At 35.9% G+C, this 17,037-nt stretch overlaps 1 protein-coding gene across 1 annotated transcript in view; it reads right to left on the bottom strand.

Moving 5' to 3' along the window:
• The window catches only part of tmem8b (transmembrane protein 8B), a 156,303-nt gene that overhangs the window by 14,979 nt on the left and 124,287 nt on the right, over positions 1-17,037 (bottom strand). The window contains exon 12 of the mRNA XM_030142566.1: positions 2,774-2,890. Coding sequence (XP_029998426.1) covers positions 2,774-2,890 — 117 coding nt within the window. The remainder of the gene's footprint in view (positions 1-2,773; positions 2,891-17,037) is intronic.

Below are 17,037 nucleotides of genomic sequence, written 5' to 3' on the forward strand. Positions count from 1 at the left end.
TCCACAGCGTCTGTAGGACCCTGAAGCTCATACAGAGATAACTCTCACAGCTACAACTCCCACACTTTATTCAGTGCAAAGCTTTCTCCGAGGAAACCACAAACCTCGTTTTCAAACTTATGTCAGAGGTTTGGCGTTAAAGGCAGGATTTTTTTTCCCGTCCTCTAGAACCTTGCCTGAAAGACTATTATTTTTTATCTTCTCAGTTCAGGGAGCACATTATGACTCGTAGAAGAGTCAGTGAAAGTACAAGCAGACTTATAATGGAACTACAACCCATGACTAATACCCACAGGCTGCACAACTTTGAAAGCCCCTCCCATGAAGAAGGCCAACAGCTTGATTGGTCACAAACCGTTTTTAGCCATGTGTGTGTTCTGGCCTAATGTCAACCTCAGTGATGGATTAAGTCTTTTTACAGTTTGTGGCACAAGTGACAATAGAGGGACTGTGTTGACACTTTTCATCTGCATGTTTGAACAAGCTCGTCCATGAATGTCAAACACCAATTACGCATTAAAAATAATAATTTATTGTATGCCGCATTCAAAATCCCCTGTAGAGCAGCAGCAGACATCACACACTAGACGACTCATTGGAAGTCATTATCTTAAAGTCCATGTAAAACAGCGTGTTCTGAGTATGTTCCACTGTGGAAAAATGAGGTTATGAACCACCCAGCTAAATTTGGATGATTAAATTAAAAACTAAATTAGGTTTCAAAGTCAAGAAAAAAACAAGTAGGGTTGTCATGGAATGAGAAGCAGATAGATGGAGTGGTTTACTGCTGCACCTACAGTACGATCACAGAGGCTTTTAACTTTTGAAACTTTTTCATGTATTTAGTCATGTAATGAGTGGGGAGGAGAAGAAAGGAGAACCGGTCAGGAACCGAAGAAATGGAACGTTCTTCTCTGAAGCAAATATTTGAATATAGTTCATGTCAGTGGCAGCTGCTGGTCTTTACAACAGGGGAAGCTCATCCTATGGCTCCATCATAAAACTTGTCATGTTATAGCAAAGCGATTAAAAATCAAAGGACTGTTCATCTATACCAGGGGTGTCAAACTCATTTTGGTTCAGGGGCCATATTTAGCCCAATTTGATCTCAAGTGGGCCAGACCAGTAAAATGATGACTTAATAATCTATAAATAATGACAAATCCAAGTTTTTCTTTTTGTTTTAGTACAAAAAAGCTCCAATTAAATTATGAAAATATTTACATTTTACAAAAAAAGATGTGAATAACCTAAAAAACTGAAATTTCATTTGAAAAATTTGTGCAATTTTAACAGTATTATGCCTCGACTTATTATTTATACATGTACATTTACACACAATATTACACAAACATTTGGTAACAGGCAGAATATTGTGAAAATTTTGGAGTTTGGAACTAAAATTTGAATAAATTCTACAATGTTACATCTCTTATTATTAACACAACTACAGATCACAGTGGATCCATAAATGCACAAAACATTTAGTAACAGGCAGAATATTGTAAAAATTGCACATTTCAGGTTGTTCATCTTTGGTTTTATTTATGTATTTATTTGCATTTTATTGTGAAAGAATAGTTTTGTAAATGTAAATATTTTCACAGTGTAATGCTTTTTTTTTCGCTTCAATTTTTTCCACATATTTTTCACAAAGAAAGGTTGTCGTTGTCATTATTTATGGGTTATTGTGTTGTTATTTTTACTGTAGATCACGTTGGTCTGTATGTGGAACCTGAACCAAAAGGATTTTGACAACCTTGGCTGTTCAGGTTCATTTTTGCAGTTTCCTCCTGGGGGCCGGAATGGAACCTTTGGTGGGCCGGTTTTGGCCCCCGGGCCGCATGTTTGACACCTGTGAATTACACTAAATAGCATCGGCTACATTCACAGCCTGAGCAGAGGACGGAATGACTGAGCGAGTTACACGTTACAGGCAAAATTATCCTTTTTTTTTATTGCCACTTACTGTCTTTTGCTCTTAAAACTCTTTTTTGGTCGCAAATCTATTCTATTTGATTGATGAATAAACAAACAAATGTCTCTCCAAAAATGCCATCCGAGCTGCGTTATTTCAAACTGTGTGTGTGTGTGTGCACTTAACTCTTCAGTGTTGAATGTGAATAACACTATGGGTGTTACTTCTCACATAGTGTAAAACTTGATTGACACTAATTAGTGTAGTGTAGTGTGAAATATTAACTCTTACTAGAGTAAAGTTGACTCTGGAAATGTAACTCTATGTTCAGTGTAAATTTTACACTTTGTAGATAGGGACCATATGTTCACTGAGGTAGTGTTAAAATTAACTCTTTAAGTGTTATATAAACACTGGTGATTTTACTGTGTATGAACAAACGGAAATGTCTTAAGAAAAGTAGATGTAATTTTACCAATATTCTGCCTGTTACTAAATGTTTTTTGCAATTGTAATGCACATGTGTAAATGATAAACTGATAAACCGAGGCAGAATATTGTTTAAATTGCACTTGCTTTTCTTAAGACAACTCAATTTGTTCATGTTATTCAGATTTTTAAGGAAACTTTGTAGATGTAAACCTGATCATAATATAATTTTAATTTTTTCACTGTTATTATTTTACTGGTCCGACCCACTTGAGATCAAATTAGACTGAATGTGGAACTGAACTAAAATGAGTTTGACACCCCTGAACTAAGTCAGTTATTGTACAAAAAAACAACAAAAAAAAACATGTTCAAAAACATGTAGGCTACTGGTTAAATAAATATATGCAGATAAGTTGCACTCACCCATGCCACAGCCATGATGCCCAGAGCAAACAGACTGGGTCCCAGCAGGTTCCAGAGGCCATGGCGGTCCAGCTGCAGAGCCATGGACAAAGACATGGCCCCCAGCAGATACAGCACCTGGACAGAACACCACAGCATCAATATGTGCAGTCATGAACGTCAGGCACAGCCTCGGCAAACCTCTGCAACTGTGGCTCTGCACTAACACACTGAAATACAAGGGTCGCTTTGTCAAAAATTAACACTTATGAATAGATTTTACTTTCACTTATGGGACAAAAATCTGTGTTTGGCCAAATGACCCTGGTTTTACACAGAAAGTCAAGGACCCTTAAAGGTCTACCATGTTCAGGATACAGTAATGAGGACCTCAAATTACTAATTACTCAGTATCTCAGAATATTACTAATGACTGTCATTATTTTCACATCATTACTTCTAAGGAAATATGTTGTTATTTTGAGAAAGTTTGTCGTTGTTTAGTGAAACTAACTTATTATTTTGAGAAAGTTTCTCATTATTTGCTCACCGTAAGTCATTTCCACAACACTTCTCATTATTTTCAGATACTAAGTCATTATTTGGAGAAACCAACTCATTATTTTGACTTACCGGGTATTTCTTTTTCATTAAGGCAACAGAAAAGGGCTGGTATGTTATGCATATATCAAAATGTGGTGGACTTCTACACCAACTGATCTTTCACTGAGCAAGTAGGAATTTAACACTGAAAACAAAACACTAACAGTAAACAGTAAACAGCAAAGCTATAAATAAGAATGGTGTTATTTTTTGTATGTTCAACATTTGGGATGTGATGGAATACAGACAAACTAAAGGTCTGTGTGTCGTCTGTGTGGGATGCCTGTGGTGTTCAGCCTTCTGTCTGGACGGGAACATGAGGAGAAACCAGGGTTTTAGAGCAGAGGAGGGAGGAGGAGACCACTAATTGGCAAAAACCAAAGTAAAGAGGGGCGGCGTGGTGCAGGTCCAGTCATCTGTCAAACTGTGCCAAACATGCATGTATACATGGAAGCTTGAATGCATGGACTCTGCCCGGTAAGACTCGCAGTAATGAATCATTATGTCAGAAGAGCCGGTAGGCATCCTGGTAAAGTCTATTTTTATCTAACATATACTGAATATTTGAATCCCTGCTAGTATTACAGAGGTGACCTATACTACTGTCAATGTGTGGACAGGGACACGTCTGATGTGAAAACAGCTTATATTTAAGCTCCAAACCTCCGTTAAAACGAGGATTTACAGACACAGAAAGATTAAAAATGATTAAGAAGCGATTAATAAGTCACAATGTGTACTGTTTGGTAATCATTAGTGTCTAAAAACAGTACTTTGCCGTGCTGTTGCAACTGTATCAAGGTTATAATAGTTTTGGATTTTTTATTATAGTTTAGTTTTAATTAGTTTTGACTTTTTTTCTGTAATTCAGTTAGTTTTAATTAGTTTTTAAAGCAGGTTTGCTAGTTTTTATTATTGATTGATTAATTGATTGATGTATTTATTTTGAACATGAATGTCACACAGAAGAAAATATATATAAAAAAAAAAACGCTTAAACCCAAGACATACAACACACATTTGAAAAGGAGTGAGAAGAAGCACAACTTATAAACTCCCACCCCTTCTCCTTATATAATTAATAACGACAATAACCTTCCTAGTCTAAGCAGATCTATACACTATGCCATAATATGACTGACACTAGTAAATAACAAGGTTTCTGGCTTTATATTATTATGAACAAATATGATTTACATAAACACATAATACAATAACACATATATGTAAATACATATTCATACACAGATCTATACACACATATACGCCTACATATATGCACACACACATACACACCTATACATACATTTACACACACTTACCACATACTTGTACATCTTTAGAACACCCAGTGATCCCCATATTATTTTTCGTTTTTTTCTAAATTCTTAGTTTTAGTTTAGTTTTAGTTTCTTTATATATTTTATCTTCTTCGCCGTCGTATTCAAATAAATCCCAAACAGAACTCTGCTGCTTTCTCCCAACTTTAGTCTCCATGTTTCTAGGTAGAGTGGGGACCAGAAGACGACTGGAAACCACAAGTGACGGACCGCCAAGTGTCGTATGGTGCCGCTAGCTAAAAATGCTAGAGCGAAATAAATCGATTTCGTATTAATCCGACATTGACAAAGACGAAAACGAAGGGAATTTTATCCATAATTTTTATCAGTTTTAGTTAGTTTTGTAAATACACAATACAGTTTCAGTTAGTTATCATTTTTTCTTTTAATTACAGTTTTTATTTATGTCAGTTAACGAAAATGTTTTCTACAATTCTAGTTTTTGTCATTTCGTTAGTTTTCGTTAACGATAATAACCTTGAACTGTATATTTACAAAATTCTTATTATATATTTAACCCATAAAGACCCAAACACCCACTGGCGATCAGAATTATTTACTGATCTAAACTGTTTAATACCTATTGATCCACTAATCTTATCAATCCATGTAAATAATTGATCAGATATGACCCATTTGGACGTTCAGAGGCTCCGTAGTTACCATGGAAACACTGTCATCTTCTACAACACAGGTGTCAAACATGCAGCCCGGGGGCCAAATCCGGCCCGCCAAAGGGTCCAGCTTTGGGATGAATTTGTGAAATGCAAAAATTACACTAAGATATTAACAGTCCTTTTAGTTCAGGTTCCATATTCAGACCAATTCAATCTCCAGTGGGCAGGACCAGTAAAATACTATCATAATAACATATAAATAATGAATAAAAATTTTTCTCTTTGTAAATGTACATATTTTCATGTATTTGTACTAAAACAAAGTATAATTTCATAAAAAATGTGAATAACCTGAACAATTATGAACAACCTGAAATGTCTTAAGAGAAGTAAATACAATTTTAACAAGATTCTGTCTGTTATTTTACATATTTTGTGTGTTTGTAGATCCACTGTGATATGTAAGTTATAATGTACATGTGTAAATGATAAACTGAGACATCATATTGGTAAAATTACACTTATTTTTTCAGTTTGTTTATGTTATTCACATTGTTTGAAAGGATAATTTGTAGATATAAATCGTTTCATAATGTAGATTTACTTTTTTCACTCTGAAACACAGAGAAAAGTTTGGAGTTGAGATTATTTATATATTATTATGTTATATTGTTATATGTGCTATATTATTTTACTGGTTCGGCCCACTTCACATCAACTTTAGCTGAATGTGGCCCCTGAACTAAAATGAGTTTGACACCCCTGCTTTACAACATTGATTCACCAGTAAAACCCATGGGGTTGGATCAATGAAAGTGGATGGAAACACTGGGTTTATGTTCAGTTAATGAGAGATTTGACTGAAATAGTCACTTTTTCCTCAATTTTCTGTGTTTTTATATAATAACATTCAGCTTTAATTTGAGCTTTTATGGACATCAATCCTATTCGGTAAATTAAACAGAGGAAAATACCAGATTTTCACTTAAGAATGCAAATTACTGAGCATGATATCAGAATAAATGGTGATAAATCACTTATGAAAAGTTAAAAATAGAAAAACTCATAAATAAAACTCATTTAGGAACCCCCACATAAGTAGCACTGGGTCTTTATGGATTAATATTATTGAATTATTACTTCTATAATTAAAATAATTTTTATTCTACACTATAGATTTTAACACTTGTACCACAGTCTTAAACCCTTTTGCCCTATTAAACCAAACACTATTCATTTTTAGTCCAGTTGTTGCTGCTTTACACCTTTAACTTTCAGTGCAAACCTGTTTCAAACCACCAATTACCACTGATAAAATAATGTTTTATGTATTTTGAATGAATTATACTACATAGGGTTTTTTTTATTTTTTCATTTTTTCAATATTATATTTATTGTCATTTTTGCTTTATACACACACACTCACAAAATGACAATAACCAAAACAAAGAACATACCAACAGAACAACCAAACAAAAACAAAAATCGGCCCATAAAAATTATGTTTTTATTTCAAAATACAAATGCCCTTTAAACAACTGTCGAAGCTTCCAGTCCCATATAGGTAAGAAAAAGTTCCCAAGTCTTTAGAAAGACATCATCCTTATGGTGTAATCGAGAAGTGACACAGTCAAGGGAAATATAACTAAAAACTGTCTTCTGCCATTGTGTCCGGGTGGGAATCTGATCTGAGATCCAGTGTACAAGCAAACATTTTCTGGCACAAAAAGTAAGCATTCGATATAATTTTTTGTGATATTTGTTGACAACAACAGGGTCAGTTAAGCCAAGCAAAAGAAACAGAGGATTACGGCTCAGTTTTGCATATTTTGTTTCAGTATTTTGTTTATTTAAATCTGATCAAAAATAATTAAGATGAACCTGAAAAAACAATCAACAATCAGTTTGACTGAGGGAATGAAGGGGTTCTTTGGGGGGGTTCCTACTGAGATGTCATTGCATCATCCCCTGGTGGTCCAAGAGGGAGGGAGCTGTAGTAATGATATAGGTCAATGGTGTCAAATATATGGCCCATGGATCAAAACCGGCCCACCTTAGGGTTTGATCTGGCCCGTTGTATGAATTTATGAAATCCAAAAATTACAATGAACATATGAACAATCAAAGATGTCAAACTCATTTTAGTTCAGGTTCCACAATAGACCAATATGATCTAAAGGGGATCAGACCAGTAAAATACTATCATAAAAACGTAGAAATAATGACAACTACAATTTTTTCTCTTTGTTTTACTGTAAAAAAAAATACATTCACATGAAGGTGTTTACATTTATGAACTATCCTTTCACACAAAAGTAATAAACATAAACAACAATAAATCACTAATGTCTTAAAAGAAGTGTAATTGTAAAAATGTAACTGTACCAATATTCTGCCTGTTAGTAAATGTTTTGTGTATTTGTGGATCCACTGTGATCTGTTAGTTGTAATGTACATTTGTTCACTCTAAAACATAGAGAAAACATCACATTATCTAGAGCAGGGGTGTCAAACTCATTTTAGTTCAGGGGCCACATCCAGCCTAATATGGCATAAAGTGGGCCGGACCTGTAAAATAATATAAATAATAGGATAATAATAACTTTTGAGTGAAAACATTTAAATTCCGTTATGAAAATGTTTACATATATGGATTTTACTCGAAGAAATATGAACAACCTGCAAATTCTTAAGAAAAATAAGTGCGATGTTAACAATATTACGCTTTAGTTTATCATTTATACATGTGAATCACAACTTAGAGATCACAGTGGATCTAAAAATACACAAAACATTTAAAAACAGGGAGTTATATTATTAAAATTCCACATACTTCTCTTAAGAGATTTTAGGTTATTCATTTTTTTTTTTTTAAAGGCTAGCCTGTAAATGTAAATATTCTTGTGTATTGTAACATTTTTTATACTAAAACAAAGAGAAAAATTTACAGTTCTCATTACTTATAGGTTATTATGATAGTATTTTACTGTGTGACCCACTTCAGATTGAATTGACCTAAAAAAAATTTTAACATCCTTGACTGTTGATATCTTCAGTGTCATTTTTGCATTTCACAAATTCCTCCCAGCGGCTGGATTGAACCCTTTGACGGGCCGGGTTTGGCCCCCGGGCCGCATGTTTGACACCTGTGATCTATCTGTTATTATGTTATCATTTGCTGGTCCGACCCACTTGAGATCACATTGGTCTGAAAGTTGAACCTGAACTAGAATGAGTTCGACACCCCTGGGTTATTCATGGTCTGTTGACTCCATATGGTGAACAGCCCTAAAAACACATGGCTCTACCTCTAGTTTGGACGTCACAGTTCTTTGCTAAATTGAGACTTGGTACTTAGATCATCTTTGGCTGATTTAAAGTCATAACGCTCCACATTAATATATGATCCTCGTTAATAATGAAACCTTCTGTGCATGTGCAGCATCAAGAATGCTTTTACCCTGCTCTGACGTTTGAGCTAATGAGTGCATTAGCTGTGATTGGAGTCGAGCAACTGGAGAGAACTGGGACAGTGGCAACGAAAAGTCTGGAAAGAAACTTTGCTATTTAACCCATAAAGACATTTTGCTCACATTTTCAACATAAAATAGACTATATGAACAAAAAAACCTTTTCTCTATCATTTTACTTGTGAATCGGTCATAAATACAGGTCTGATATTTGTAACAAATGCAGACATAAAACATAACTTCTCAAATTTGCCGATCTATGGTGATTTAATTCTGCATACACCTTGGCCCCGACTGACGTTCATTCATTTATAAGGAGTGCTACCCTGAACCAAGATGGCGGCTCCACTGACAAATGCTGAGGGGCTGAACGTCTAGTGTATATACCTATGTTGAGAAGCAATGACGAATTCAGAGCAAACTGATCTGAATTCAGAATAAGATAAGACAAGACACGATAAAAATAAGATAAGATTAGATAAGGTAAGATGAGATAAGACAAGATAAAATAAGATAAGATGAGATAAGATAAGACAAGACAAGACACGATAAGATAAGATAAGATAAGATAAGATAAGATAAGATAAAATAAGATAAGAAAGATAAGATAAGGTAAGATAAGATAAGACAAGATAAAATAAGATAAGACAAGATAAGACAAGACAAGATAAGAAAAGATAAGATAAGATAAGACAAGACAAGATAAAATAAGATAAGAAAGATAAGATAAGGTAAGATAAGATAAGACAAGATAAAATAAGATAAGACAAGATAAGACAAGACAAGACAAGATAAGAAAAGATAAGATAAGATAAGACAAGACAAGATAAAATAAGATAAGAAAGATAAGGTAAGATAAGATAAGACAAGATAAAATAAGATAAGACAAGACAAGACAAGACAAGACTAGACAAGACAAGACAAGACAAGACAAGACAAGACAAGACAAGATAAGATAAGATAAGATAAGATAAGATAAAATAAGATAAGGTAAGATAAGAAAAGAAAAGATAAGATAAGGTAAGATAAGACATGACAAGCTAAAAGAAGATAAGTTAAGATAAGATAAGACAAGACAAGACAAGACAAGACAAGACAAGATAAGATAAGATAAGATAAAATAAGATAAGGTATGATAAGAAAAGATAAGATAAGGTAAGATAAGACATGACAAGGTAAAAGAAGATAAGTTAAGATAAGATAAGATAAGACAAGACAAGATAAGATAAGATAAGATAAGATAAGACAAAATAAAATAAGATAAGACAAAATAAAATAAGATAACGTAAGATTAGATAAGGTAAGACAAGACAAGACAAGATAAGATAAGATAAGATAAGATAAGATAAGATAAGATAAGATAAGATAAGATATATTTTATTGATCCCCAAAGGGGGAAATGTACAGCAGCACAAGACACTAAACACAAAATACAATAGAAAAATAAGGAGAAGATTTTAAAAAAATTAATAAAAATATATTAAATGCCCAAAAATAACTATCGAATAGAATATAGAACCAGTAAATGAGACAGTTGTTAGTTTAGGAATGGAGCTCCTGCAGCTCCCAGACTCCAACACAGACTTAAGCACAAAGCAGTGATAATCGTACTTCTAGACTGTTTCAGACTACTACTGGTTGGAGTGCACAGACAGTCATTTGCATTTATCTGTTTAGTTGAAGCTCTTTGTTCTAGAATGACCTTAACACACTTTCTGCTGATGGATTTTAAAACAACTTTGGAGCTCTGAAAGTCAGATGTCAGACCCACATACACACTATGAGGTGTCCTGGGTCCTTCACCCTCCACTGCTGCTGCTGTTGTGGTCCCAGACATACACAAACAAAAACACACACTGTTTTCATTTGGTACACAAACACACACAGTTCCACTTGCCAGTCCTGACATGTGCCGTTTGATTAGTGACTGAATACTGCAACACTCAGCAAAACGCAAAACTCTGGAGGACAGCAGATGTTCTCCCTCCCACCGCTACACCCACTCCCCTCCTCCCCTCACTATGTCTCATTTATGGATGTGGACACACAAACACACACACTTTGTGCGTTCCCATGTTGGTGTGCATCCAGGGACTGACCCACGGAGAAGGTGCACCTGTTAATGTCTGCTGCAATATGTCAACAACCACACAACCAGTGGCGGCTGCTCGTCTTTCAGACAGGGGAAGCTCATTCTCGGCTTACATAAAAAAAAAAAAACGTCAAGTTATTTAAACATAAATTCGTCCCTCCGTTCCTTTTTAAGAAAATGGTCAGTGACCTTATCGTACCAACTAAACAAGAAAACGTTGAAATTATGGTAAATTGAAACAAGGAAGTACAATGAGTGTGTTTTATTTACAGTGCAAGAAATGAACGAGTAATTTCGTAGTGGTTTCTCTCTCAATTTCACAGCAGAATGCACAACGGTATTAAACTGAACTGTGTCAGTGAAGGAGTAGATCTCAAAATAGCTGTCAATCAAATGGGATTCAGGATTTCAACTGATCCTCCAATCAGCACATGGAAGCCCGGCGTCCAGCCCGGCCGAGCTCCGCCCACAGCTCCATTCACCCCCAGAGACACCAAGCATCCGGGGGCGGGACAACATTGTGGCATTTATCCAAATACCGTCCAGTTTTGAGGCAATGAAAAAAACTGTTCCACTCAGTCCCATTGAAGTGCATGGATGCCAGGTGTCTACTGACCATAGATCGAATGAGAAAACAGCGTAACGGGAATGTATGAGAAGTGAACAACATCAAGTCTGATGATTTGTGATAAAGCTGATTCTGAACGAACTCGTCTGTGAGATGAACGTGTTCTAACACATTTGTAGTCAATGAAATGTCAACACAACCGTATATATTTAACCATTTAATTTGAGTAATTTTAGGGGAAGCCCAGCTTCCCTTGCAGTCTGTGAGAAATCGCCTCTGCACACAACTGAACACTGGGCACCGCTGACTTCAACACACTGATCTGTTTATTTAAGCATCTGCAGCTCGCATTTATAACACTCTTCCTCCTCCTCCTCCTCCTCCTCCTCCTCATCCCTCTGTCCTACAGGGCTTATCTCACATTGTCAACCACCAACATCAAGATGGCACTTTCCTGTGTTGCCAAACTATGTGGACATATGGAGACTGTGGTCCAAACAGAGCTGACTGCAGATCACTCACTGGTCCAGTCCCAGTGTCATGCCTTGGCCTTGCACTGAACTCAAATGGCATCCTCCAGGGCCGAAAAATGAAGCCAAGGCCCAAGTGCCTAAACCGTCCTTGAACAGTTATTCGAGGTTGGCTCCAAAAGCAAGTCCATCCCCACAGACCCCCAAAGGCACATTTTCAGCAGAGCTTAACAAATTAACAGCCTAACACAAAAAACAATTTTTAGCTATTTTCCATGTTTGTAACTGTGCTGGTTGTAAATTTTCATATAAATAATGTATCTGAGTTGAATTAAGGCATAATAATAATAATAATAATGGATTAGATTTCTATAGCACTTTTTTGGTCACTCAAAGCGCTTTTCATTATTGATCCATTATTCATTCACTCTGTCATTCATACTCTGGTGGTGGTAAACTACACCTGTAGCCACAGCTGCCCTGGGGCAGACTGATGGAAGTGTGGCTGCCAACTTGCGCCTACGACCACCACCGAACATTCATACGCATTCATACACCAGTGTGAGTGGCACTGGAAGCAGTCCAAGGACACAACGGACTGACTCGGACTCGAACCGCCAACCCTTCGGTTATTGGATGACCCGCTCTACCTCCTGAGCCATGGCCGCCTGCATAACACTATATGAATTCAAGCTGAGGCCTGGTTTGACAGGATGATGCCATTCCTGTCTACTGTGCTATATGGTGTCTGTCAGAGTTCCTACTTATTAAATAAAACTTTTTTTTTTCATCGTATATTTCCATAGCCTGCTCTACTGTAGTTGTGGTTAAAAAGTTACATTAAGAAGTCTTTCAGAGGATCAAATTTGTCATGACCTTTACATGTACTTAACAAAATCAGGCCTATATTAGCATAGCTTTGTTACCTTATGTTAGCATTCATTTGTAACGTCTGTAAGCTAGCCTGTTAAATGTCATGTCTCGTCAGATTTGTTAATCATGTTAATGTTTAGTGTTTCATGTCTCGCCTTTGGTTTTCAGTGTTTTGTCTTTGTTTCACTGGACACTTTATGTTAAGTTAGAGTTTCACGTTTTGCGTGTCTTGCACTCGCTGTTTTATTTTGTACACATCTCTTCCCTCTCTTTTCAGACCCGGACTTCCTCCCTTTGTGTGTTTTCCCACCAGTGTGATTGTTAGCCCCACCCCTTGATTGTTGTCACCTGTGTTCCCCTACCTCAGGTATAAATAGTCCTGTCTCCCTTTGTCTTGTGCCAGTTCGTCTGTTTCCATCATTGTGTTTCACGTCAAGCTGTCTACCAGGTTTTTCCATGTTTGTCAAGTTTCATGCTTTTTCAAGTTTTCCTGTAAGAGTTTTGTTCATCATAGAGATTTGTTTGTAGTTTTTTATATCCTCCTTGTGAGCGCTTTGTGTTAATCACTTTTTCATAATTAAAATACTTTTGTTAAAATCTTCAGTTTTTGTGAGTTGTGCAAATGAGTCCACCATTTCATGTGCCAAGGAGTTCTAACATTAAATAAAGAATATAGTTATAATGTGCTCATACAGTAGATGAAGCCGACATTATTGTTGTCAAACAGAACTGTATGTGCCAACATTTATCAAGCAACTGAAACAGCTGTGTGGTGTTTAACTTAAGCTAATACCAGCGCGTTGACCTGTGGGGATCCACAGGTTCAGATGTGGTAGTTTTTATACGTTTGTGTATTCGTACATGCTGTACCACATTTGTCCAGCAGTCACCGCCAAAGTGTCCAGGCCATAGCAACATGGTTGTAAGGCTGTTGTATTTCAAAATTACGAATATCTCCCAAAATATTTGTCCTATCAACTTGCCGTTTTCACCAGTCTGTTCCTTGACCAAAAATACACAAGTATGACAAACTGCCGCAGTCAGCTCTGTACAGATTGTGTGTGAATCCCTGGACACACACACACACACACACACACACACGCACACACAAAGGCCACTTGGCTTTTATAAAATAGATCATGTGAGCAGTGTGTTTTCAGTGAGTTACCACTAAAGGAGCCGTATGCAGGTTTGTGGCTAAAACTGTTCCTGCAATCACATTCAGAATACTGTAAAGCACAGGTGTCAAACATGTGGCCTGGGGCCCAAATCCGGCCCGCCAAAGGGTTCAATCTGGCCCTTGGGATGAATTTGTGAAACTGCAAAAATTACACTGAAGATATTAACAATCAAGGATGTTAGAATCAATTTAGGTTTATTCACTCTAAAGTGGATCTGACCAGTAAAATGCTACCATAATAACCTATAAATAATGAAAACTGTAAATTGGTCTCTTTGTTTTAGTGTAAATGAAGTAAAATTACACAAAAATGTTTACATTTACAGAGTAGCCTTTAACAAAAAATGTGAATATCTGAAATGTCTTAAGAGAAGTATGTGCAATTTTAATAATATTCTCCCTGTTATTTAATGTTTTGTGTATTTGTAGATCCACTGTGATCTCTAAGTTGTGATTCACATGTATAAATGATAAACTAAGGTGTAATATTGTTAACATTGCACTTATTTTACTAAAGAATTTTTGGGTTGTTCGTATTTGTTCATGTTATGTTCAAGTACAATTCATAGATGTAAACATTTTCATTACGAAATTTACTTTTTTCACTCACAAGTTCTTATCCTATTATTTATATTATTTTGCTGGTCTGGCCCACTTTAGATCATATTAGGCTGTATGTGGCCCCTGAACTAAAATGAGTTTGACACCCCTGCTGTAAAGCATGGTATTGAAAAAGTTTAAATCAAATCACATTGAAAAAAACACTAGCTTGGTCATTGTACCCTTGTCCAGTCACGGTAATTTCATGGCTCTAAAAAAACTATTTTGGTGTTGACTAAAATGCCAAATTCAACACCAAACTAATTTAAAACAAACATATATAAAATATATTATGACTGATTTAACATAAATAAAAATAAATAAAAATCCTCTTTCCCTACAGTATTTGCCATGACAGCTTCATTTTGTAAATCACTTTAAAACTTTTCTTCTTGCCCAGCATCTTAAAATGCTGTGTTTGGTGGATACTTGGCCTTGGTCCTTCACAGAAATGGGGCGTCCTACACCTGCTACTTTACAGGACTGTGCAAACTGAGGGCTATTGCTGTGGAATTGGTACCAGACCAATTTCTGCCGATGTTTTGTGATTCAGTCTTAGTCGACCGAACACACAGCTGCTAACAATTTTCAAAATGAAACTATTTAAAAGGAGGTGCAAAGACACAATATTTCAGAAGTACATGGATAAGGGAGGTGTTGGGTACCACTGAGTGTTATAAAGATGAACAAGTATGTGGTTTGTGTATGTTTATGTACATGTATGTATATGTATGTATAAGTGTGTATGTGTGTGTATATATGTGTATGTATGTGTATATGTGTGTATGTATAGATATGTGTATGAATATGTATTTACATATATGTGTTATTGTATTATGTGTTTATGTAAATCATACTATATTTGTTCATAATAATATAAAGCCGGAAACCAAATTATCTAATAATAAGTATCCGTCATATTATAGTATATAGTACAGCAGTGGTTCCCAACCCTTTTTGGCTCGAGACCCCATTTTAACATCACAAATTTCTGGCGACCCCAGACATTCAAAACAGAGACCTTTTTTTTGCTAAAATAAATTTTTGATCATGTAATAGTTTGCTATAATATGTTGCAAATCAACATTAATTTTACATGACATTTAGGTTATATAATGTAAATTTTTATTACTAAGTTTTAATTCCTACTTCCTACTCCCTTTCAGGCACAACAGTTGTTCTTTTTTTTCTATTATTTGATTTTCAATATTTTGATTTTTTTATTTGTGAATTATTTATTATTATTATTTATTTATTTTTCTTCCATATGTTTTGTATTATGTCTGTGTCTGAACTAAACTAAACTAGAAGCACTCAGAGAGCGCAGACCTCCGCCAAGGCTGATCAGTGCCCCGCCCCCCCCGTGGGGCCCCCCCCCCATGCCAAGGAGGTTATGTTTTTGCCAGGGTTTGTTGGTTTGTTTGTCTGTCTGTCTGTTTGTCTGTCCGTTAGTGTGCAACATAACTCAAAAAGTTATGGACAGACTTTGATGAAATTTTCAGGGTTTGTTGGAAATGGGCCCCCCCGTGGGCCCCCCCACCCCCGATCGCCACCAAAATTTAATCATTTCTTCCTTATCCCATTTCCAACAAACCCTGAAAATTTCATCCAAATCTGTCCATAACTTTTTGAGTTATGTTGCACACTAACGGACAGACAAACAAACAAACAAACAGACAAACAAACCCTGGCAAAAACATAACCTCCTTGGCGGAGGTACGGAGGTAACTAAACAAAATTTTTTTTTAAAATTATCAATTACTCAAAATTTCAGGCGATTCCATTTGAATTCCAGGCGACCTTATGTGGGGTCCCGGCCCCACGGTTAAAAAACACTGCATTAACTGCTCCCAATCCCCTTTTTAAGTTGAGTGGTACAGTCTGTTCTTTCTCAAACTGATAAAATCTTGCACCACAAACATCTGAAACCAGTGTTCAAGGGGTTAAACTGAAATGAGGAGGAAAGAGGGTCTTATTTAGAGGCTCACCTGGGGTGTATATGCACCAGCAGTAGCAAAGTTTGCATTGTAATTACGTCGATCCTTTTACAGTGAAACCTTGCCACTTTAGTAAGTTTTTTTTTTTTTCTTTGGCTTTTTTTTTTTTTTTTTTTTTTTTTTTTTTATCAATTACAAGAAATTTCAGGCAACCCCATCTGAATTCCAGGCGACCCCACGTGGGGTCCCGACCCCAAGGTTGAAAAACACTGTAGTATAGATATGCTTAGACTAAGAAGGTTATTATTGTTATTAATTATATAAGCAGAAGGGGTGGGAGTTTATGAGTTAGACTTCTTCTCACTTCTTTTCGAATATGTATTATATGTCTTATGTCTTGTTTTTTCTTCTTTTTCTTTTTTTTTTTTTTGATGGATGTCTTGTCCAGCATCCCAACAGCAGAATGGTAGTCTGTCTGCCTTTTGTTTATGCATTTGTTTAATGTTTATACATTTGGCAGATGCTTTATTCCAAA

Source organism: Sphaeramia orbicularis, chromosome 9, assembly GCF_902148855.1.
Source record: "Sphaeramia orbicularis chromosome 9, fSphaOr1.1, whole genome shotgun sequence".
Classification (NCBI taxonomy): domain Eukaryota; kingdom Metazoa; phylum Chordata; class Actinopteri; order Kurtiformes; family Apogonidae; genus Sphaeramia; species Sphaeramia orbicularis.